The following is a 21,775-nucleotide window of genomic DNA, read 5'->3' on the forward strand; positions in this document are numbered from 1 at the left end:
TTTTGTGTACATAATTTTGTTTAAATAACTAATATGCAATATATATTATTTTAAAGAATTTCATAGAATTTCAACTTATAAATTATGTTTTAATAATACATTTATTATACTGATGACATCATACGGTAGCCAAACATTTGATTGAGATTATGATGAAAACATATATAATGATATTAAACATCATAAAAAAAGAATCTAGACAAAATCTTAATTTCCATAATCATTTTTCATTTTTCTCAAGGCCATGTCAAGAATAATCATAAAGAAATATTGTATTATGATATCGATATGGAATACTTATTAAGTTTTAGAGTACCCACAATATCGATTATACCATAAATTATTTAATTAACTGATCTTGTAAGTTGCATACACAAAATCGGGTTATTGTTACAGTAATGATGTTTATAAACAGCCAGTTACGGAGCAACAGCAATACGCAGCTTGGAGCGTAAAAGTACGCATTTCCTGGCACGTGTGCGAAGACGCGCATCCTCAACAGGTGCGCGATCTGCTCAACGCATTTCCGGTATACGTACGCAGTATCGCTACGTGTTGAACTTGAACACGCAATGCAGATTAAAGATTTTTATTTTCCATTCCGCTGACATCGACTATATGAATGTATTAAAAATATTTATATTATGTAATAATTCAATAAGTTTTTAATATTGTTAATATGCTCTGGTTTTCATATAGGTAGTGGACAAATCATTAATTTTATTTTTATTATCAGAGTGCGCTAAATATCAACTATTAAACGTATGTTTGCATTTTCCAAATAAACCGGTGCTTATATTATTGAGAAAGTAAATTAGTAAAACACGATTGGTAATAATAATCAATAATGAATATATTATAGAGGGCGCTATCTATCAGATTACTCTGTATTTAAAAAAGAAGTGTGCATATTTGCCAAATCAGGCGTTTTTAATTCAAAAGACTGTCAAAACATTTTTTTAAACCTTTTAATTCATAAAACTAAATTCCAAAAGGTATGAATTTATACATCGTTAACTGTTTTATTGTTTAACATATAATAATTTTCCAGTTGCATTTATATAAAATGTTATTAACAAAACTTTTGGAATGTGTTTCTGAGGAAAGATTACCAAATAAATTGATAAAATCCAATAATACTTTAAATTTAGAATATAAAATAACAATTATGTATAATAATCAAAGTAAATACAGTAGTAACTATCACCGCCAAATAACAAAATAACAAAAATAAGTTTTAAATTTTAAGTGCTTGTTTATTAAAATAAACTATCTTCTGGGTGATCTGGGTTGATGTCTTTCCAATCTGGGAACAAAACAGGAAGCTTGCTAGTTTTCTTCAAAACCAATGCACTCAGATTTTTTTCTAGGAATCGTGATCCTTCAATTGACAGGTGGAGTCCATCTATCAAAAATCGTTCCCAATTCTGTAGAATTAATAGACAAATAAATGTTATTAAATGTACAAAATATTTTTTTAATTTCCAGTGTATTATTTTTTTTCCATTGATTTTAATTTTTTTTAAATTTCGATTTTAAATATTGAGAACAAAATTTAACTAAACTCTCCTTTTGAAAACCTATTAAATAGAGAATGCATATATATATTTCTCTATAGCCCTTTTTTCACACTGTGTGCCAGGAATATACAGGTAATATTCTATTACATTCGGCAGGGTTTCTGTTAGGATGGGTCACACCGGCACCTTGCCGGCATCAACCAGACCTGCTCAACACCTAGGAGTATTCCCCGCAGTGTGAGACGGGGAATCAATAGTCTTACGTGAATATATATATCCTGGTAATGATGCTGGCACAATGCAGATATCTATACACACAGCATCAGCCGGCATGTCTGTGAGAAAAATGGCTTATGTTATATTGTACAACCCGTAGGTTTAATAGAGGTTCAAATGACCTAATGCTCACCTTTTCCTGTTGCATAGATGACCATAGATCAATACAATCAACCTCACATTGCTTAGCAACAGAACAGCACATTTCGCTATATTTTCCGGTTACTTCATTTTTTCTGTTTACTTCGGAACCTGATGAAACTATGATGTCATAAATATATAAATATTATAAAGGCTGGCATTGCAAGATTCTCAAGTATATTGAATGTCCATAATTATATGGAAAGTTGGTCAAATTACAGACATATGAAAAAGTATGAGAGAAATGAGATCACAAGATCTTGATTCAACTCTTCCCCCTCCCCCAGCATCCTCCCCACCCCCAACATGGATCGGCTCTGTGATAGAAATGTATAGGTGTATGACTTACCACATCCACTACCCCAAGCTTTATCATCTAAAGGTGGAGGTGAAATTAAAACAATCTTTTCTTTATCAATTCCAATATTAGTCAAATAATCAACCATCTCCTAAAAAAATAAAGTTTATTACTTTCATTTTAAAATTCAGTGCTAGAATTAATTCTTTCTTTTAATTATAAATAATTAGGAATAAATAAAAGAAAAGGTTTCATCCTATTACAGATTCTTAAGCTCTGTCTCACTATCAAACTTTATGTGACAACAAAAATGTGATGTGTCCATATATAGACATGATGATGTAATATCACTACCATATTTGGCATCCATATCACTACCATATTTGGGCACATCACATATTTTTGGTCAAACTAGTTTGATAGTGTAGACAGAGTTTAAATTTCTTGATACCTTTGTGTTTTGACGGTAATCATTAAGTGGTACATGTTTTTGTGATTGGCCAGTAAGGACAGCATCATTTGCTCCAAAGAATATTGTCACTAAAACTACATCCAAGATGATAGTTTTGGGAACAATCTTTGGAATCAGGTATTTTGCCCAGGTGGTATTGTATCCAGAAAAGCCTCGATTTAAAACATCACACTTCCTAAAAACGAAAAACATTTGAATAGAATATATAATAATCTGGAACAGAAAGTCTGCATCCACAGACTTGATGTCAGACTGAATCTAAGCAGCAGCAGCTGAGACAAATCATGATGTAACTTATTGTAACTACCTTTGCAGCTTGTTAGCTAAAGATGCTCCCCATCCTCCATCACTAAAAGCATACTGGAAAAAAAATGTTAATTGTTAAAAGTCAATAACAGTATTGTTGTTTGACAGTATATGCAAAATTGATTTGATTTCACACAACTAGATAAAAAAGAACACTGCTGGCCTAGTACTAGCTGCTGCAGTCAATAATGAAATCTGAATGTCACAGATTTACATTCTAGCCTTCCAAAATGTCAGGGTTTCCTATCTTTCCCTGACCCCTTCGTCGAATTCATTTAAATGTGTTATTACCTGCGTAATTGAGTCACCAAATAATATTATTTTTGGCCATTCACTCATCTTTTGCAGTGCAGAAGACCTTTAAAATTTAAAATACATTTGATTTAGAGAGCGCCACCAATACGTTTGTTGACAATGATTGACGATACCATTATTGTGTGTAGGTGTAACAAAGTCAATAAAGAAATAAATTACTGTTTAAACAATAGATATAATAGAGATTTAATAAAATATGAAATACCTTTGATATTTTGTTTCAAGGTGTTTGTAAATTTATATTATATTTAATGAAGTGAACGAAACTAGAGGATAATCGTCATTCGTTATTCCTATTCTATAATCGTTTATTCCAAAATCTGAAAGTTTAGTAAATATGGCGAAACTCTGCAGAAACCTAGGCCTATTTCCAGGGAGAATTGCTCTGCCTTTTCGCCTATTTTCCAATCCAAAATGTGCACAGTCAACTGAAGCACTTCATGCATCGAATTCTGCAGGTAACTCTGATGGTGATATATTTACAGCAGAACATGTAGAGCTCAGAAAATCACTAGGCAAGGTAATGCTCAAATTTTCCCTGTTTTGCAAAGCACTCAACGCGGCCTTTAATCGACCAAATGACCCTTTTTGGAGACAAACTAGGGTTTTCATAAGCCTAGGCCAGTACTTGTGTCGAAAATTATTAATATTAATTTAAAAGATTCCTAAATTTAATTGTCTTATTAAATATTGTATCATTTTGTTATTGTAATTAATTAGTATTACTAAAATAATTTACACACACAGTATTACTCTAAAAAAGTATTTAAAAAAAGGCCTACTTAGTAGTAACTTACTAACTATTAGTATTAAAATAAAAAACAAAATGCTTGAAATTGAATGAATAATGAAATTATAATGTATGTGGTCAGCTTATTGAACGTGACATCAACCCATATGTTGATGAATGGGAAGCCAATGAACAGTTTCCTGCTCATGAAATATTCAAAAAGTTGGGAGATGCGGGATTCCTCGGAGTGACAAAACCAACCGGTAGGTTACATCACATAATTTAAACTTATTTGTAGAACATGATGGGCAAAAAAAAAATGTTACCTAAAGATAAAGAGGTGCCTTTTTTAAAATAAAGCATACAAAATTAGACCTAGAATAATTAAAAATATATTAGTACAGTTATATATTTTAAATACAAACGTTTTTGTTCCTGAATGTATACACAGTATTTTTAGTCTTGTTATACAGAAAGTATCTTTCTACATAATCAAAACTTTATGTGATAAAAAATTGTGATGTGATATAAAGATATGATGATGTCATATCACTAACATATTTGGGCATATCACTTCCATATTTAGGTACATCACATTTTTTTGTCAAAGTAGTTTGATAGTGTAGACAGAGCTTTTAAGCTTGTCAAACGACCCATTATACCTTCAAGTAAGTATATATAAAATCAGAAAGTTTATGTAATCTTTTCCTTTTTCCCCATTTATTATCATATATTTATAACAGTATACAAAATTACAATTCAAATTCTTGTTTGTAGAGTATGGAGGCCTGGGACTAGATTTTACGTTTAGCTTGGCTGTAGCATTGGAACTTGGTAAAATCAACTGTGGCGGAATCCCAATGGCAATAGGGGTACAATCAGACATGGCTACACCAGCATTGGCGAGGTACACTGAAGGACCTTGTAAAAACTATTTTCCTGCAATAACTACACTTTGTTTACTTTTTAATATCATTTTTGGTAATTATACGCGCACTGTTTATTGCAGCGGCTGTCTCGTAAACTACATTGAAACATTAAACCAAAATCATACAATATTATACTGTAGTTACTGCAGTAGGATAATTTTGACCCCCTATTTTTTTTATCATTTTTAACATTATTAAAACCTATACACTAACTAACTACCGATCTTGTTATTAATAGGTTTGGGAGTGATGAACTAAAAGAAGAATTTCTACGACCCACTGTTGCAGGTGATGTAGTTGCATGTTTGGGTGTCAGTGAAGCAACTGCTGGTTCAGATGTTGCCAGTAAGTTCACACATTTTGTCCAATGCTTAAAAAAAGATATATTGTTTATATGCTGTACTATATAATACTTTGTAGTAGAAAGTAATGTAATTTTAAAAAGTTGTCTTTCTGACACATTTAGAAAAAATTATTATTAGTAAAATAATTAATATTTGGATCATAAATAAACTGTACATTTACATCTTCAAATGCCTGCCTAACCTGGATAAACCAAAAATAGCAATTCCTCTCCAAAGAGAGGATACATTTATAAAATTTACAGTTGAGCACCCCTATCATCTAATGGAATATTCTCTATAAACTCATAGATTATCAACACCAATAGCTATTGGGTTGTGTATTACTTTGTTCTGTATTACCACTTTAAAGATATTTTATAAAATGTCCTTTTTTACAGACATAAAAACAACAGCAGTAAAGAAAGGAGATGACTATATTATCAATGGTAGCAAGATGTGGATTACTAATGGACACCAAGCTGATTGGATTTGTTTATTGGCTAATACGAATGACGGGCCTGCCCACAAAAACAAATCACTTTTCTGTCTACCAATGTCCACTAAAGGTAAGGTCGTGAATATTCAAATTGCTTTCAACAGGAATATCCTTTTTTTTAATTGGAAAATCTGTATTCATAAAATGTACATAATTTTCAGGTGTTATCCGAGCAAAGAAGATAGAGAAAATTGGAATGAAATGTTCAGACACAGCTCAGCTTTTCTTTGAGGATGTGGTCATACCAAAGAAGTTCATCATAGGTCAGGAGGGTGCAGGGTTCATGTACCAGATGATGCAATTCCAAGAGGAAAGAATGTGGGGTTCTGCTGTAGGTAAGAGGTAGTGCTTTTGGCTTGCATTGAGGAGTGGTGGGGGTGTTGAAGCAGGATCTTAAAAGTTGTTAAGGGAAGAGGATGAGTTTTAGTTTTAGAAATGTGAGACACCAAAGTAGTTGTGATATAATACTTTTTTGGCTTGTGGACTGATTTCTAGAAGATTTTAACATGGCATTTATTTTTTTAGCGTTGGAACCATTGGATAGACTAATCCGTGATACAATTGAATATACGGGTCAGAGGATGGCATTTGGAAAGAGTATTCTATCAAATCAGTGTGTTCATTTTAGACTTGCTGAATTACAAACAGAAATAGAACTGCTTAGATCATTGATGTATAGGACAATTGGTAAGTTATTCTGTAAAAGGGATTTTGGGAGTGGTGAAGAAGGAGTGGGGTGTGGAGATTTTGGGAGTAGTGAAGGAGAAGTGGGTGGAGATATTGTTTTCTTTTTTGGGGTGGTGTGGTGGGGGATGTTTGTATGGATTGAATCTACACTTACTATAAGAAAATTTCTTACTACAATTCTACATTTAGACCTTTTATTAATTGAAATGCTGCATTTTGGGAGTTGGAAATTTAAGGGATTACGACAACATTTTTCTACTGCAGTTACTGCAGTAACTAGCTTTTTTACTATAATAAGTGTTTTAAAGATTTTAGTTTGTTTCAATGACAAAGTTTACGAGACAGTCACTGCAACAAACAGTGTGTTTGATTACCCACAATTTAGTTTCTGCAGTAACTGCAGTAGAATAATATTGACATGGTTCCTAATATATCATCACTTTGCAGGTATGTATGCAAAAGGAACTGATGTTACGAATTTAGCTTCAATGTGTAAATTAAAGAGTGGACGTCTTGCTAGAGAAGTCACTGATTCATGTATGCAGTACTGGGGAGGCATGGGTTTTACCAATGAAGTTCTTGTTAGCAGATTTTACAGGGATTTTAGGTAAGTTTTAAGGCATTGATGTTAACATCGACAAGGGTTCGAGGCTCAATAGTACATCTTTCGAGACGGGTAGTAGGTTACCCCGGAGTAATATTTCACACACAAATACTGTCACATACTCATATATATATATACACTGGGTCCTCTGGGAAAACAGTCTTAGACTGAAGAGTATAAAGAATAAATAATAGTATAGTGAGTTTTCGCGTTGAGACGGTAGACAATAGGGGATAGTAGATAGGAAAGGATACGGTAATTTAATTTTTGTATTAATCTCCATATGCTTATAATCCTAGTATACTCTGTTCCGTTCTTATCGGGAATATAATTGGTTGATTTACCGTTTGATCTGATAGACGGAGGAAAGTTTATAACCATCACGCTATGACATAATCAACTCGGTTTTGTTCATACAAGCATGCCAGAATCTATACCATCACGCTATGACATAATCAACTCGGTTTTGTTCATACAAGCATGCCAGAATCTAAAGTAAACAACCATATATTATATAACACCTATATAAATTCCTGTCATTTGATTGGACGAATGTGGGTCACATGGCGTGCAATAGTACGCACTATTCAACGATCGTTAAATAGTACTTTTTGAAACATTTTTGTGTACGAAAAAAAAACGTCTAGATGTTATATAAAACAAATAATGAATGTTTTGTATTCGTGTAATGGTACAAATAATGGCACTTGGTGAATGATGAAAGGTTATATCAACTCGGCTTTGCCTCGTTGATATAACCTTTCATCATTCACCTCGTGCCATTATTTGTACCATTGCACTCATAAACATTCATTATTTGTATAATATTTAATTAAAAGAAAATATAATTTGTATAATTTTTTTTAATTCTCAGATTATTATCAATTGGTGGTGGTGCAGATGAAGTGATGTTATCTATTATTTGTAAGCACATGAAAACCCTGCCAGGCCAAGGAAAATAAGTCGTACGAAGGAAATTAATTTGAAAGGATTGCATTTTTCAATGATATTGAATGAAAAAGATTTAGTATCATATTGTAAATATTTATTGATTGGAAATAGAAAGTTATGATTGCAAAACTGGTGTATAGTTAAAATTTATTCTTTTGTTCATTGAGATTTCATCCTGGAATTTCATTTCAGATTACTCTTAATGTAGATCTTTCATTCCATGCACATTGCAATGCATCTATGTATACTATAAGTTATTCAAACCGAGAAGACAGAGTGAATTATTTAATAGTCACCCTAGCAGAACATATTGATATAGTATCTAACAATAGTGATACAATAAAATGCTAAATCAGTGAAGTGCTGAATTGTTCATAATTCATATTAAAATTATTTAGTTGCACACAACGTTATTGGTCCATAGAACACTTGCTGTATTTATTCAAATAAATACCCATTGCATTTATTGTTCAGAAGGGTTTTTAGGGAGGGGGTTTATTTGTGGGAGGCGTTTATTTTATTTGGGTGTAGTAATGGTAACATGTATAATGAAATAAATGGATATGAAAAAATACAATGCATTGAGAAGTAATAAAGTACAGTAAAAATTGTATCAAAATGCTTGGTCAATCGTAGATCATGTCATGTCATCAATCAAATACAAATGTGTAATAAAACATTGTGTAGTATATGCATGTGGCGGGGCGTTTATTTGAGAAAATAAATAAAGGCCTCTGGGCGTTTATTCAAAATGATGTTTATTTGGATAAACACCTTCATTAAAATAAATAGATCATGATCCGATTTGAGTGGTGTATATTCTTCTCAAAGCAGATCGTGGTAGTGAAGTCATGAAAGCTTATATGAACGCACCTAGTGGCGAGTACTTCTGTAAAGGAGTTATAATTTGCCTCCCTTCTTTTTTTTTAAATCAAAGAAAATTAAACACAATAACATTTTTGTAATACTTTATTCATACCAAATAAAAAGGTATCGTACATCACGTCTGTCCCCAAAAAAACCCCTTATTGTAAAAAAAAAACAGAATTTCCTCAAAGAGGTGTAAACAAACTCTTATAGGGAGGGCCTTTTTTCCATAGTATATATTGTTTTCATCCATTCATCTCTGTATAATAAAAGACAACTGAATTTATAGAAACTGCATTAAATAAACTAAATTATAATATAGCATCCAAAGTTTATAAAACTCGATGGTTGTCTTACGAGGTATTTGTATATGAGTAAATATAATCAATTAATATATTTATATTATAGAATGCATTGTAAAATAATCATAAAGGCAGGAGATAAGTCTCAAACACAACATAACATTTTTTTGACAATTAACAAATAAGACCATAGAGGTATTAAATTAAACTAGAGTGTTAACTAGATGGCAGTGAAGTCAGCCAATCAGAAGTAAGACTCTATTAATACATTATACTGTACTGTAGTTAAATATTGTATTACTGTAATACATACATTTGTTGCATACTATAGTGTATTTTGTAATGGTATATCTAGTGTTTTACATACACACAATCTTACACACATTTAAAAAGAGTGCCAATAGATAATTTAATCAGTTGAGTTGATATTGTGGGAAAATATCATGACACTAGACAGGCATAGATAGGCATTGGACCCAGGACTCCGGGATGATAGGCAAGCTATAACTCTTGCCTACAGTTACAGTTTTTTAACTTGAAAACCAGAATAACTTATCTTAATAGCTACAATTTAAATAGAATTAGTTTTGACAAAATATTCATTTGAACAATAAATATTAGGACACTTAAAATTAGAATGTTCACTTTCAGCTGACGGGCGTTTAAAATGGTCACATGATATACGAATTTATAACAATGATATATAAACACAACAGGCACAGAACATGAATTTTAAACCGCCCGGGGATATAATTCTATATATATATTTCACAACTTTTAAAAATTTGTTCGGTGGAAATATTTTACCAGATATTAAAATAGTGTACAGACAATAATATTACCAAACCCGTTAATGTGTCTAGTTCATTCCAAGCTACAAATGAAACTGGAGCTTGGGTGGGCTAACTGATCCGCTACATTTTAACACATATTACCAAACCCGTTAATGTGTCTAGTTCATTCCTAGCTACAAATGAAACTGGAGCTTGGGTGGGCTAACTGATCCGCTACATTTTAACACATATTACCAAACCTGTTAATGTGTCTAGTTCATTCCTAGCTACAAATGAAACTGGAGCTTGGGTGGGCTAACTGATCCGCTACATTTTAACACATATTACCAAACCCGTTAATGTGTCTAGTTCATTCCTAGCTACAAATGAAACTGGAGCTTGGGTGGGCTAACTGATCCGCTACATTTTAACACATATTACCAAACCCGTTAATGTGTCTAGTTCATTCCTAGCTACAAATGAAACTGGAGCTTGGGTGGGCTAACTGATCCGCTACATTTTAACACATGCATCCTCACACACAATCACATTATCTTTATTCTTTAAGTTTGACATAAAATCCAGAAAAAATGCCAATACTCCAAGCATAGAGTTATAATTATACCTCCATGCTCGAAGCATAAATTTCCAAAATTGTTGGCAGATTTATTTTTAGTTTCCTGGAAAAGCATTTAGTTAAAAAATTATTTTTATTCAAGAAAAGTTTAATTTATGAAATGTTCAAGAAAAACTTTCAAACTAAAAAATAAAGTATTATTCAGGATCTTCGTGATAAACCGATTATCGCTTATAATTCAGTGTAGAGAAATCGATACACAAGCATATAACAAGTTATAACTTTCGTTACTCTAGCCCAATTTTCATTTAAACCTCTAGGGTTTTCCCCAGTGTAGCGATTTCATTGATGATGAAGTCTATGTCTTCTTTAGATGTACGGGCATTAGCAAATATCTGACGGAAGAAGTTGACCCTGGGTTCAAGTGGTTGGTAGCCAATCAGGAGAGATCCATTTCTAACCATTCTTTCCTTGATAATTGGTGCAACCTATTTAAATACAATTAAAAAATAAATTAAAAAACCTTGCCTTGTAACTGCAGAACAACACTATATTCCTCAATTGTATCAAAATTAATACACCCTCTAATGAAATATAAATATATATACATACCTTTCTCATCCTCTCCCAAAATTCCGGGGTTCGTTCCAATCCTTGAAGACGGGGAGGTACATACCAGAAACACACATTGGTACATTGAGGCTGATGAAAAAAAAAAGAACAAAATATATATACGAAATCTTTCAATGGGAATAAATTGTTTATGCGTTTATAATATTGAAATTGAATAAATGTCTAACCTCAAGAACCAAAGTGAAATCGTTTCTGCTCTTAATAACTTCAGCCATGTATCTAAAAAAAAGAATAAAGATTTAAAAAACAAAGTAGTTGCCATGGTATTGGCCATGTGTACTTGTGTTTAGCAACCTGGTTCTGAACACAGCAAAATATTAATTTCTACGACCAATGGGGCAACTGCATAGCTGGATGTTTATATTCAATATAAATAAACATTTTTTTTCATAAACTTTGTAAAGTGAGGTCACATTTTAATTAGCGCTTTAACAAAGTCTTCAGACTCTGTAGTAGCGACGTCATCTGTTTCATACACTGTCAACTATCAGGCGAAACTTTGGTATGCAGAAATCAATTTAATTGGTTGTTGTTGTTGACTTGCGCCAAAAACGTTGATGCATTATTTGAAAATTGTTAGTGTCATATGCTTATCTTGCTTATCAGTGTTGTAATAGGTGGTTTACACTAACCCCTCCCTAGTTCAGACATTGTGTACAATACATAGACAAAACCATATTTCCGTCAGTGTGAACAGACAAATAAACATCTTACCTTGAGTTAGCAAACTTTGTGTTAATCTCTTCTTCAAATCCTTTGTTTCCCTTCTTTTTCCACATCAGCCAAACTTTAAATGCATCTACTTTGCGTCCGCACTGGATTGATTTGTCACCTGTGTCGTAGGACATATCATAGAATTTGTCTTGTTGAAACAAATACCTAGCTCCAGCTGCATGTGCTTTGTGTAGAAGTCCTTCCTAAAATAGAAAGCAAAAATATATATTGATTGATTGAAATATATATTTATACTGGGTAACCTCTTCAGTCAAAGACTGGTCTCCCAGAGGGCCCAGTTGGTGATCAGTGGCTGTGATGTACTGATACACCGTTGTAACCCCCTACTCGTCTCGAAAGATGTACTAGGTTCTTTAAAGTGCACACGAGCAAGTTGTGTACACTGGACCTACGGTTTATAGTCCTTATCCGAGAAGACTCGTTCTACCACCAGAACCATGGAGTGAGTGAGCCTCGAACCCCTGCCGATGTTATGGCTACGTGATTACGGTTCCACTGTCTTAACCGCTCGGCCACTCACCCACACCTACATATGGGCTCATATGTAGACATGATGATGTCATATCACTACCATTTTTGGGCATATCACTCCCATATTTTGGCATATCACTACCATAATTGGAAACATCACACTTTTTTTGTCAAACTAGTTTGAGGCAGAGCTTTTGTGTAGAAGTCTGCTATAATATATATCTTACATTTCCGTTCATGACAAAGGCAGAGCACTGAAGCGGAACGCCCATCATCTTGTGTTGACACCAGGTCATTGAGTCGGTCCTCTCTATTCCTTTCAATAGATACTTGTATTTATTTGACAGCAAGGCTCCACCACCCCAGGCCGCCTATACGTGAAAATATAAAAACATTATTTACTGATGGCAAAGAATAAATAAACAATATTTTCAATAAAAATAAGAATTTAGTTTGGGCTCCTGACCATCATTTTGTAACACATATATTTTTCATAAGCATCACTTTATATCTTTAATATCTGCCTTAACCGCTAGGCCATTTGACTTTTTATGTTTTATGTATATGTACTATTATTTTGTGTAGAGTTGAGGGCCTCATGCATGTCAGCCTATGCTGTTTTGAGTGACTCTTATTAATCAAAGCATATCATCAGTTGAAATGTTAAAACGTCTAATACTACAGTAAAACTATCAATATTTAACTTTTTAAAATACTTGAAATCTATAAATACTTACATCAACATGCAGCCATAAATCATGCTTTTTGCAAATGTCAGCAATTGGCTCCAAAGGATCATACGCACCAAGCACCGTGGTACCAGACGTTGCATTCACAAAAAATGGCAAAAACCCCTGAAATGTTAAATAATTTGAGGTTTTTTTTATTATTTTTTACATATTCTATGAGTGTATATATTATTATAGCATGGAGCTGTACCCAAAGTTGCTTTCACAAAAATTATTTTAAAACATAAATCAAACATTGTTTACTGCAGTAACTACAGTAACTGCAGTAGAATAATTTTGACATGATCTCCAAGTGTATTCCTATTTTCAAACTTACGTCTTGCGTTGCTTTTTCAATTTCCTTCTCAAGTTCTTCGGGAATCATTTTACCGCTGTGGAGTAATCAAATTACAAACATTATGCAGACATCATCCAAATCAATAATGTCTACGCTAAGTGATGGTATCGATAAAGCGAGAGTATTGATCACCGGGCACTTACCCAACCAGTGTCCAAAAATACACCAATTTATTATACAGTCTTTAAGTAGGGCCACAGGTTGTTTTTTGATGGATTGATTAATTCTGCCCGATTAAGCCAAAATTGAGAGACCTAACCAGTGTTCGACGATATACAAATTATGAGGCTATTATATACCATCTTAAATTAAATTAATTCTGTTTAATGGAGTCCAACAAGGAACGATATAAAAAATGAATACAACTTATATAAGAGAACACAAATTACAGTAGAATCCGTATTTCCCCTTAATAGGGTTGGCCATAGTGTTAACAAATATATTGCCCCTCATTCGTTGGGATGTCCTCTTAACAGGGGTGTTCCCTGAATAGAGGTGTCCTCTTAATAGGGGTGTTCCCTAAACAGGGGGTGTCTGCTGAATAGGGGTGTCCTCTTAATAGGGGTTTTCCCTGAATAGGGATGTCCTCTTAACAGGGGTGTTCCCTGAATAGAGGTGTCCTCTTAATAGGGGTGTTCCCTAAACAGGGGTGTCCGCTGAATAGGGGTGTCCTCTTAATAGGGGTTTTCCCTAAACAGGAGTGTCCCTATAACAAAGGTGTTTCCCGAATAGGGGTGTGCCAAAGAAGGTGTACTACAGTACTGTACTTACATTTCATCACATTTGACAATCTTAAGGCTGTCAAGACCTAAACCAAGGAAGAATGCTCCTTTTTTGAGTGAATAATGGCTCTGTAAAGAACAAAAGTGATTTCTAGAGATAAACGTAGGTCTAGATCAAAAATTGTATTTTTATATACCTCATCATCAAATATCAATAAGGTTGATTTTCATAAAACTGCAAAACTAACACTATTTGGAAGAGGAAGAACAAAAGCAGTTCCATAACCAATTTTATTTGTTCCTAAAACACTACCTGTTCTTCATCCCCGATATAATCTTTCTACATTTTTGTAAACAATTTATTATTTTATTATTATTTACTTCATTTCATTATTTAAACCATCTTTGACTTGTTGGTTTTTTACCTTATATCATGATTTTATCTCACCTGTTCCGATGTGAAAATGGCAAGCTTTGGAATTCCATAAAGACCTTTCTCCTTTGATTCTGGGAATCGTTTATACCTAGCAACATTCAGCGCATACATATTGGCAAGTGAACCACCTATGGAATAAAAATAACATGTCTAAAATTGACGACAGACCTACTATAATATACATTATGTAAACAAAATCTGGAGATATTGTAAACAATATGGAGCTCAATTACATGATGCTAATTAAATATTAACCACAAAAATGGCAGCAATTTATGCTTGGTTTCCCACTCAGATGAAAGTGTATCGCAAATAACCACAATCACGACGCGATAGATCATCCAAACTTGTGATTGATCAACTCACTTGCGTTGTACCTACGTCATTGAGTTTAAGTGGGAACAGAGGTACAGAATTATTATATTGTGTTTTGAAATCTTTCTTCATTTTTTTTATACAGTACCTCTCATTTGTGATAATTCAAGTTCTTTTAATGACAATCTATATTTAGACATGTTGTTATAATCAATAGTGAGTAATAGATCTTTCATTTAATCCTGTTTGCCACTTACTCCAAATACACTCATTGATTTTACCAACAATCTTAAATGGAACGCCCAGGGGTGGCTAACTAATTGCCCAATTCTACTTCTTGCTATAAACCAATGGCTTTCACACAGGAGATAAATTGAAATGCACACTTAAAATGGATCCATTGCACGTACATGTAAAGTGAAAGGCTCATTATAATGAAGAATGATAAATGCTGACATGCCAACTTTTACGCTGCTATTTTGGTTTTGGATATTTTTTTGGTCTTGGCCCCCCTATATATATTTTAAACACTGTATACCAAGGCTTTCTTTAAGAGTTTGGTTTCTACTTAAATGCAACGCATGATCCATCGCGTCAAAATTGGTCAACTCGCTTCCGTTGCACTTCCTAGTGGGAACAAAGCTTTAACATCATGGCCATCGGTCAACTCGGTACTTAATTAGAAACTTGTACTAACCTGGACAGAAGATGCCATCACCAGTTTTGTAACCACATAATTCCCTGAACTTTGCAAATACTTCATGTTCAATAAGTGTGAAAAGGGGAGCAACCTCGAAAGTGTACCTTTAAGTAAAAAGTGAATAAAATAAAAGATATATTGAAAATTTCCAAAATTGATATAGCTGTTAACTATAATAATCCATTAAGTTTTAAGGCAATATTAAAAACTTTAAACCCAAAGAAGGTTATTTCCCAACACACATTCCCCCACACCTCCCCCTCCACCCATAAAAACATAAAGGAGGTAGGACAGGCTAATCAAAATAATTAATTCTTAATCATCAAAACTAAAACATGACCTTGAAATAAATAGAAAAATATTGGTTTCTAATTAACTTTTAACCAAAATAGAATATTTATGAGGAATGTGAGATAATAACAATATTCTAATTACTTTGTCACCAAAAGGCAATCAAACATGAATTGAGTTTATTGATGCATATCGCAAAGTGTTGATGGTATTTGCAGATGCAGATATACCTCAAATTCATCTCATGTTGTAATACATTGAGAATTTTACTTTAAATATATTTAATCAAAATTACAGTAGAACGCCTAGGTAGGGAACCCTTCTATTAATAAGACATTTTGATGGGTCTCGAATGTGTTCCCTTAATAGGAGTTTTACTGTAGTTCATCACCTATATTACACTATAAAAACACATTATTTATACCATAACCACTGATTGGTTCTAACGTGTGGTATTCTTAATACAGTAAACTCCCATGGGAAATCTCTATCCATGGGACAAGTTATGTTTGTTAGACCCAAAGGTGTCCCCTTAATAGGGGTTCTACTGTGTACTTTCTATTCAAAAACTCACATTCATGTACATGATACTATGCTGTATAAATCTAAACATATAAACTTGCCTTTGTAATAATATACAATGTAATTTCTATATATATAATTTCAATGAATTAGGAATTGTATAGCCTGCATGGGGATCATGACTTTGGTTAGGTTCATCTTTTGTAAGCGAAGATAGTGCCTAAACAAAACTAGCTGAATCAAAGGATAATGTTATGCTCTATCAAACTACTTTGACAAAAAAGTGTGATGTGCCCAAATATGGTAGTGATATGCACAATCACATAATATGTAGACAGAGCTTTAGTGTGAATAGGGTATTTACCAATAAAGCATTGATTTTATATTTCCATTGAAATAAAAGGAATCACAAATTAGTTTAGTTCAAACTAGAGGGTAGATAACACATACAGTGGAAGACACTTTCTACTGGCTTTTGTAATTTTAATTTGTGATTATTACTATTAAAATATTCAAATGTAATATAGAAAAGACTTACTGACTAGCATTGATGGCATCGGTCAACCACTGACCAGCCAGACCATATAAATCTTGACCCGCAAACAGTTGATTAAAAAAATGAGGACTTGCTGGAATTAAAAGGTTAACAAATTGTTTAATTTATTTAATATAAATATGAATTTTATTATTCTATTTATTTATGTTATTATTTATTATTACGAAGTGTCCTCTTCATACAAATGTATTAATACCAATATACAAATACTCTTGCTCGTTTCACAGGGAAGTATCCTTCATTAGAGGTGTCTTTGCCTGTAGTATTAAAATATATATATTTTGCTATATTCATTTCACAGTAAAGATTCCAATGGAGGGGTTGTAAGTTAACAAAAATAACTAATAACCAACCTGGTTTGACGGCGTACTTGAAGGCACTCCGACAGTGGTCCAGTACTTGTGCATCGGTCTCTCCATCGTCGCGTATGCTTAAGTCAGCCAATCCTTTAAGAGCCTCAGGATCATGGAATTCTACAACTAGTATCAAAGAGACAAACAAAATGTAATTGTATTTGAACTTTCATGTTTTGATGGTAGCTATATATTATATAGCTACCATCAAAACATGGAAGTTCTATGTACACACAACTCTAGCATGTGTGAACTATTTATATAATATTTTGAAAAATAAAGCAACCATAAATTATCAAAGATAAATCTAAGCACTATCCTCTACACATACATTTTTATTGGCAATATATTTTGCCTTTTTAGTCAGTTTTTATAAAAAAACGTACCTTTTGTGTCTGGTTTCGTTGCATCTAGCACGCCCTCTTTGAAAACTAATTCAAATGCATCACAGAAGAACTGTTGGTCAGCTGGGAGATTCTGTCTGTGAATGCCGTTGGCTTTAAAACAAAGCAATAATTGCAAGTAGTGTACAATATTCACAGGATGGGTAATTTAAAAGAAAATGTTTACAAACCATTCAGTATTTGTGTAATACACTTTTTGAATAAAGTAAATATTTTATTTTAAATTGAATTATAATTTGTGCTCCCTTTTTGACAGCTAAAATGAAATTTGATATTTTTGACAAAATATTAACACAATTAATGGAACCGCCCCTGTTAATGTACTTTTTAGAAGTTTAAAATTATTCCAGCTTTTAAATCAATTAATTATGCACACAAATGATGCGATGAAAATTACATAAATAAAACAAAAACTCACCAATTGCACCATTATCCAAGCGTTGTGACTTTGATAAAGAACTCATAGCTCTTGCAGCTAAAAAAAAATATTAGAAAGATTTTTTTTGGATAGAGAAGATCGAAACTTCAAATAATTAAAAATTCAGAAAAACAATTTATCACACCAGTTAAACTGTACTAAAATAGGTTTATACAAAATGTACAATTATTACTTATATTAGTTAGACTTATTTATAACGTCTTTAACCCACATTTATATCAGGTAATTGGTGAGCATAAAGAGAGTAGCAACTGCCAGCCATCGTATATCAACCGGTTTAATTGACCTTTGCCCTGTTCTAGCTAGCTTATCACACACAGGAGCAGCACCCAAACCAACTTACCCGGCTTCATAGATAAAAGTTTGCCACTGCTGACAGGCGTTAATAAGTCAGTGTAAGGCTAGAGGCCTAGCATTATTATTACAGCATACAACCACTACTGACTATTGTTTACTAATAACTATAGGCTCATACCGTACCTTTTAAATGTGTTTCCTTGTGCAGTGCAAACTGATGTGCAACGTGTTTGGTTGAGGATAGAATGCTTCTGAATTGAAGCATTATAAGCAGACGTACTAAGTTTAGGCTCAGCTCCAGGTCAGCATGAAAATTTCCACCACGCTGCTGCGGCTAATAGCTGTGACGTCACAGACTTGACATTTCAAACTAAGTTTTACCACTCGATAATACATATTTATAAACGAGGAGGCAAAAGCTTGGGCACGTATTAAAGTTCTCGCATTATATTGTTTATCGATTAATAAAACTATTATTATAAATTAATTAATAATTATAATAAGCTAAGCTGTAAAACTAAATCGATATTACCAATTACTATTATATATGAAAGTCGTGGCAGAGGTAACAGATTGTTAAAAATGATTTGAAACATTTTTTAAGTAACACATTAATATGTGCCGGTACCAGCGGGGGGGCTACGGGGGCTCTAGCCCCCTCGTCGGGGAGCCTAGCCCCCCGTCGGGGAACACGGGTACTTTTTGTCGGGGAATATAATATACAGTAAAAAGCGTTCGCGTTCACTTCGTAGCTAGCTTCAGCGCCTAGAAAACCGTGACGTTTCATTGACCGTGAGAGTACGTCAGAGTGATATTATGCACTTTATATGCATTCATTATTGCCAGCGACCTAACTTACTACTAAACAATAGCTATAGGTTCGCACTTGTCTGGCGGTATCCCCTTGTACGAATCGTTCAACGTTGGGTCGAGACGCGTGATATCATGTTCCATCCAGGGACCAAAATGTGTACTGTAGTTATTTTCCAGGCGAAGTTTACTGACGGTTACGTCGTGTACTGCGTCGACGTACGCTACACTACAGCAAAAACGAATTATGTTAATTGTTCGTATGTTCACCAATTTTTTAATTTACAAGTAACCTTCTGTAACGTGGGGCACCTAAAATAAATTTTTCATCCATTACTAAACAAAAAAACATGCCATTTTTGCTTAGCCAACATCTTATTATAGCTAAGTTATTACATTTTCAATGTCCTGTATGTCATGAATTTCTCACCACTCGGAAGTCCAGATAGTACGCACGCATACACTTGGGAGGAATAAACTTATTTCCCCGACTGAAAAAGGTCTACGCTTGCGTTTTTTAAGCCTCTAGGCCTGATGTTTCCAAAGTATAAAATGCAATTTGTTGAAGACCTGCAGCTCTAGTTTTAAACAGTTTCTTAGCTCAGCCCCAACAATAAAGCTGGTCATATTTCGAAGTACAAGAAGTGCATTTTCCGGGACCTAACATCTCTATTTTTCAAACATTTCTTAGCTCAGTCACAACCATGATAGGGACTTATATATTTTGTTTCATGTTTTGAAGTATATTAAGTCCAATTTCCGGGACCTCCAACACTATTTTTCTAAATTTTCTTTGAACTTTTATTTTTTAAATTGAAAAATATGGATTGAAACAGTCATCGCGCATCGTTTTTTTGCACGCAGTATTTTATTTATGCATTATAAAAAATGGAAAAAATGGCTACCCTAAATCTGATTAAAATGACCTCAAATGACGCTAGAACGCGTTGCTTCCGGGGGAGAAGCCCCCTGGACCCCCACCGGGGGCCCTTGGCGGCCCCCCTGGCCCCCAGCCTAGTGATCTCGCTTCGCTCGCATAGCCCCCTCGTCGGGGAATGTAGCCCCCGCGTCGGGAAGATCCTGGCGCCACCCCTGGCCGGTACTGACTGGTACTATACTGCCGTACTTTGAGAAAAGGCATTATCTACAAAAAGGTACTTTTGAGTAAATGAGCAAAACGCTTTTTTGTTTATTATAAAAAACATACAAATAATATTCTATTTCTAAATGTATAGTCTTGAGAAGAACATTAAACAAAAATATGCCATGTATGGTCAATTCAGATGTTAAATTATGCCCTTAAAGGCCAGGTGCGGGCAAAAAATTTCTATTGATCATACATTCCATTAATTAACAATCTATAGTTTCCCCTATGTTTCATAATTTTGGGGATTTTATTTGTGTTACACGAGTTTGTTGAAAATAAGCACTTTCTTATCAGTGGGAGGATAGTTCAAATTACACAGTATGATCTTTATTCGTTTGTACACACATTTTGTAAATAGAGAGGCATTTTAAAAAGCTATGAAAAATAAACCGTGTGGTAAAAAATGTTATCAGATGACTAAATATAGGTAATATAACTTGAATATTACATTTCTGATATTTTTATTCAACTTCAGATTTTTATTTTCATGCTATAGCAAAAATTATCCACCGTATATCCACCATCTTTTTTCACCGTCTAGGGAGTCACCAGACATGTTATTACATTAGGTTAACTACCTAACTACTGAAAAAAAGTCTTCCTGGTTTTTATGGAAGAATTTTGCCAAATTTTGTATTTGACCATATTAAGTGAAATTCATGTTTTTTCGTCTCGATTTCTGTTACAAATATTTGATTTATGTACAATTAACCAAATATTAAATTTAAACTTCATGCCTGTACCTGAGCTTTAAGAATCAAATAAGACAAATATCTCAATTTCGAAAAAAATGTAGATAATGCCTTTTCTCAAAGTACGGCAGTATAGTCCTAGATATATATTGAAAAAAAATATGCCAAGAGAGGGAAATAAAATGGTAGATAATACATTATAGGCAGCATATTGCTAGCTACTATTGCTACTGCACAATGGAGTTGTAAATATTTTGCTTAATCTCACTTTGTTTTTTTCTTTTTCTGTCTCAAATGTCTTTTTTTTTTTTATTTAATGCGTCCGTCTATGTTTTATGTTTAGACTACAAAGACAAGCCACTTTGGCTTCTGTGTATCTAGCCCATACGGGAGCCCATAACACTGTTAAATGTTGAATAAATGTTGTTATTAGTATCAACCAAAAATCTAAAATATTAATCAACAATAACAGATACCGTAAACAAAGTTGTTTCATCGAATGCATTTTCGTCGTCAATGATTCGCCATGCAACGTGCATTTATATACGCGCTACAAGATCCTCCTCGGCTCGCTCCCC

General features: G+C 33.5%; 3 protein-coding genes across 3 annotated transcripts; 1 reads left to right on the forward strand and 2 right to left on the reverse strand.

Moving 5' to 3' along the window:
* Window positions 1-1,019: 1,019 nt before the first annotated feature.
* LOC140039503 (isoamyl acetate-hydrolyzing esterase 1 homolog) lies at window positions 1,020-3,411 on the reverse strand. Its single transcript, XM_072085111.1, has 6 exons — window positions 3,305-3,411; window positions 3,015-3,067; window positions 2,687-2,882; window positions 2,287-2,386; window positions 1,930-2,057; window positions 1,020-1,427 (listed from the first exon to the last, which is right to left on the reverse strand). Exons 1-6 carry the CDS (start codon window positions 3,350-3,352, stop codon window positions 1,260-1,262), a joined length of 693 nt encoding a protein of 230 aa, XP_071941212.1. The 5' UTR covers window positions 3,353-3,411; the 3' UTR covers window positions 1,020-1,259.
* Window positions 3,412-3,665: 254 nt separating this feature from the next.
* On the forward strand, window positions 3,666-9,037 carry LOC140040064 (probable acyl-CoA dehydrogenase 6). The gene is made up of 9 exons (XM_072085724.1): window positions 3,666-3,848; window positions 4,201-4,321; window positions 4,836-4,965; window positions 5,226-5,332; window positions 5,730-5,897; window positions 5,989-6,162; window positions 6,353-6,514; window positions 6,962-7,121; window positions 7,993-9,037. The coding sequence occupies exons 1-9, from the start codon at window positions 3,666-3,668 to the stop codon at window positions 8,078-8,080; spliced, it is 1,293 nt and encodes a 430-aa protein (XP_071941825.1). The 3' UTR covers window positions 8,081-9,037.
* LOC140040063 (cysteine sulfinic acid decarboxylase-like) lies at window positions 9,021-18,854 on the reverse strand. The gene is made up of 15 exons (XM_072085723.1): window positions 18,732-18,854; window positions 18,231-18,287; window positions 17,795-17,905; window positions 17,409-17,534; window positions 17,038-17,128; window positions 15,684-15,790; window positions 14,684-14,799; window positions 14,285-14,364; window positions 13,493-13,547; window positions 13,165-13,281; window positions 12,655-12,798; window positions 11,936-12,138; window positions 11,389-11,440; window positions 11,201-11,290; window positions 9,021-11,076 (listed from the first exon to the last, which is right to left on the reverse strand). The coding sequence occupies exons 1-15, from the start codon at window positions 18,811-18,813 to the stop codon at window positions 10,897-10,899; spliced, it is 1,611 nt and encodes a 536-aa protein (XP_071941824.1). The 5' UTR covers window positions 18,814-18,854; the 3' UTR covers window positions 9,021-10,896.
* Between the last annotated feature and the right edge of the window lie 2,921 nt (window positions 18,855-21,775).

The sequence above is a fragment of the Antedon mediterranea genome, chromosome 2 (assembly GCF_964355755.1).
Source record: "Antedon mediterranea chromosome 2, ecAntMedi1.1, whole genome shotgun sequence".
In the NCBI taxonomy this organism is placed as follows: domain Eukaryota; kingdom Metazoa; phylum Echinodermata; class Crinoidea; order Comatulida; family Antedonidae; genus Antedon; species Antedon mediterranea.

Bases quoted from the DNA above. Each gene is read 5' to 3' on its own strand.
- LOC140040064 (XM_072085724.1), top strand. From the start codon at position 3,666: ATGGCGAAACTCTGCAGAAACCTAGGCCTATTTCCAGGGAGAATTGCT. The intron at 4,322-4,835 runs GTAGGTTACATC...TCTTGTTTGTAG, and splicing joins CGGAGTGACAAAACCAACCG to AGTATGGAGGCCTGGGACTA. The intron at 4,966-5,225 runs GTACACTGAAGG...TGTTATTAATAG, and splicing joins GCTACACCAGCATTGGCGAG to GTTTGGGAGTGATGAACTAA.
- LOC140040063 (XM_072085723.1), bottom strand. From the start codon at position 18,813: ATGCTTCAATTCAGAAGCATTCTATCCTCAACCAAACACGTTGCACAT. The intron at 17,535-17,794 runs GTACGTTTTTTT...CTTTGATACTAG, and splicing joins AACGAAACCAGACACAAAAG to TTGTAGAATTCCATGATCCT. The intron at 11,077-11,200 runs GTATGTATATAT...GTATTTAAATAG, and splicing joins TTTGGGAGAGGATGAGAAAG to GTTGCACCAATTATCAAGGA.
- LOC140039503 (XM_072085111.1), bottom strand. From the start codon at position 3,352: ATGAGTGAATGGCCAAAAATAATATTATTTGGTGACTCAATTACGCAG. The intron at 2,058-2,286 runs GTAAGTCATACA...ATGACATCATAG, and splicing joins AGCTTGGGGTAGTGGATGTG to TTTCATCAGGTTCCGAAGTA. The intron at 1,428-1,929 runs GTGAGCATTAGG...TTAATTCTACAG, and splicing joins CATCTATGCAACAGGAAAAG to AATTGGGAACGATTTTTGAT.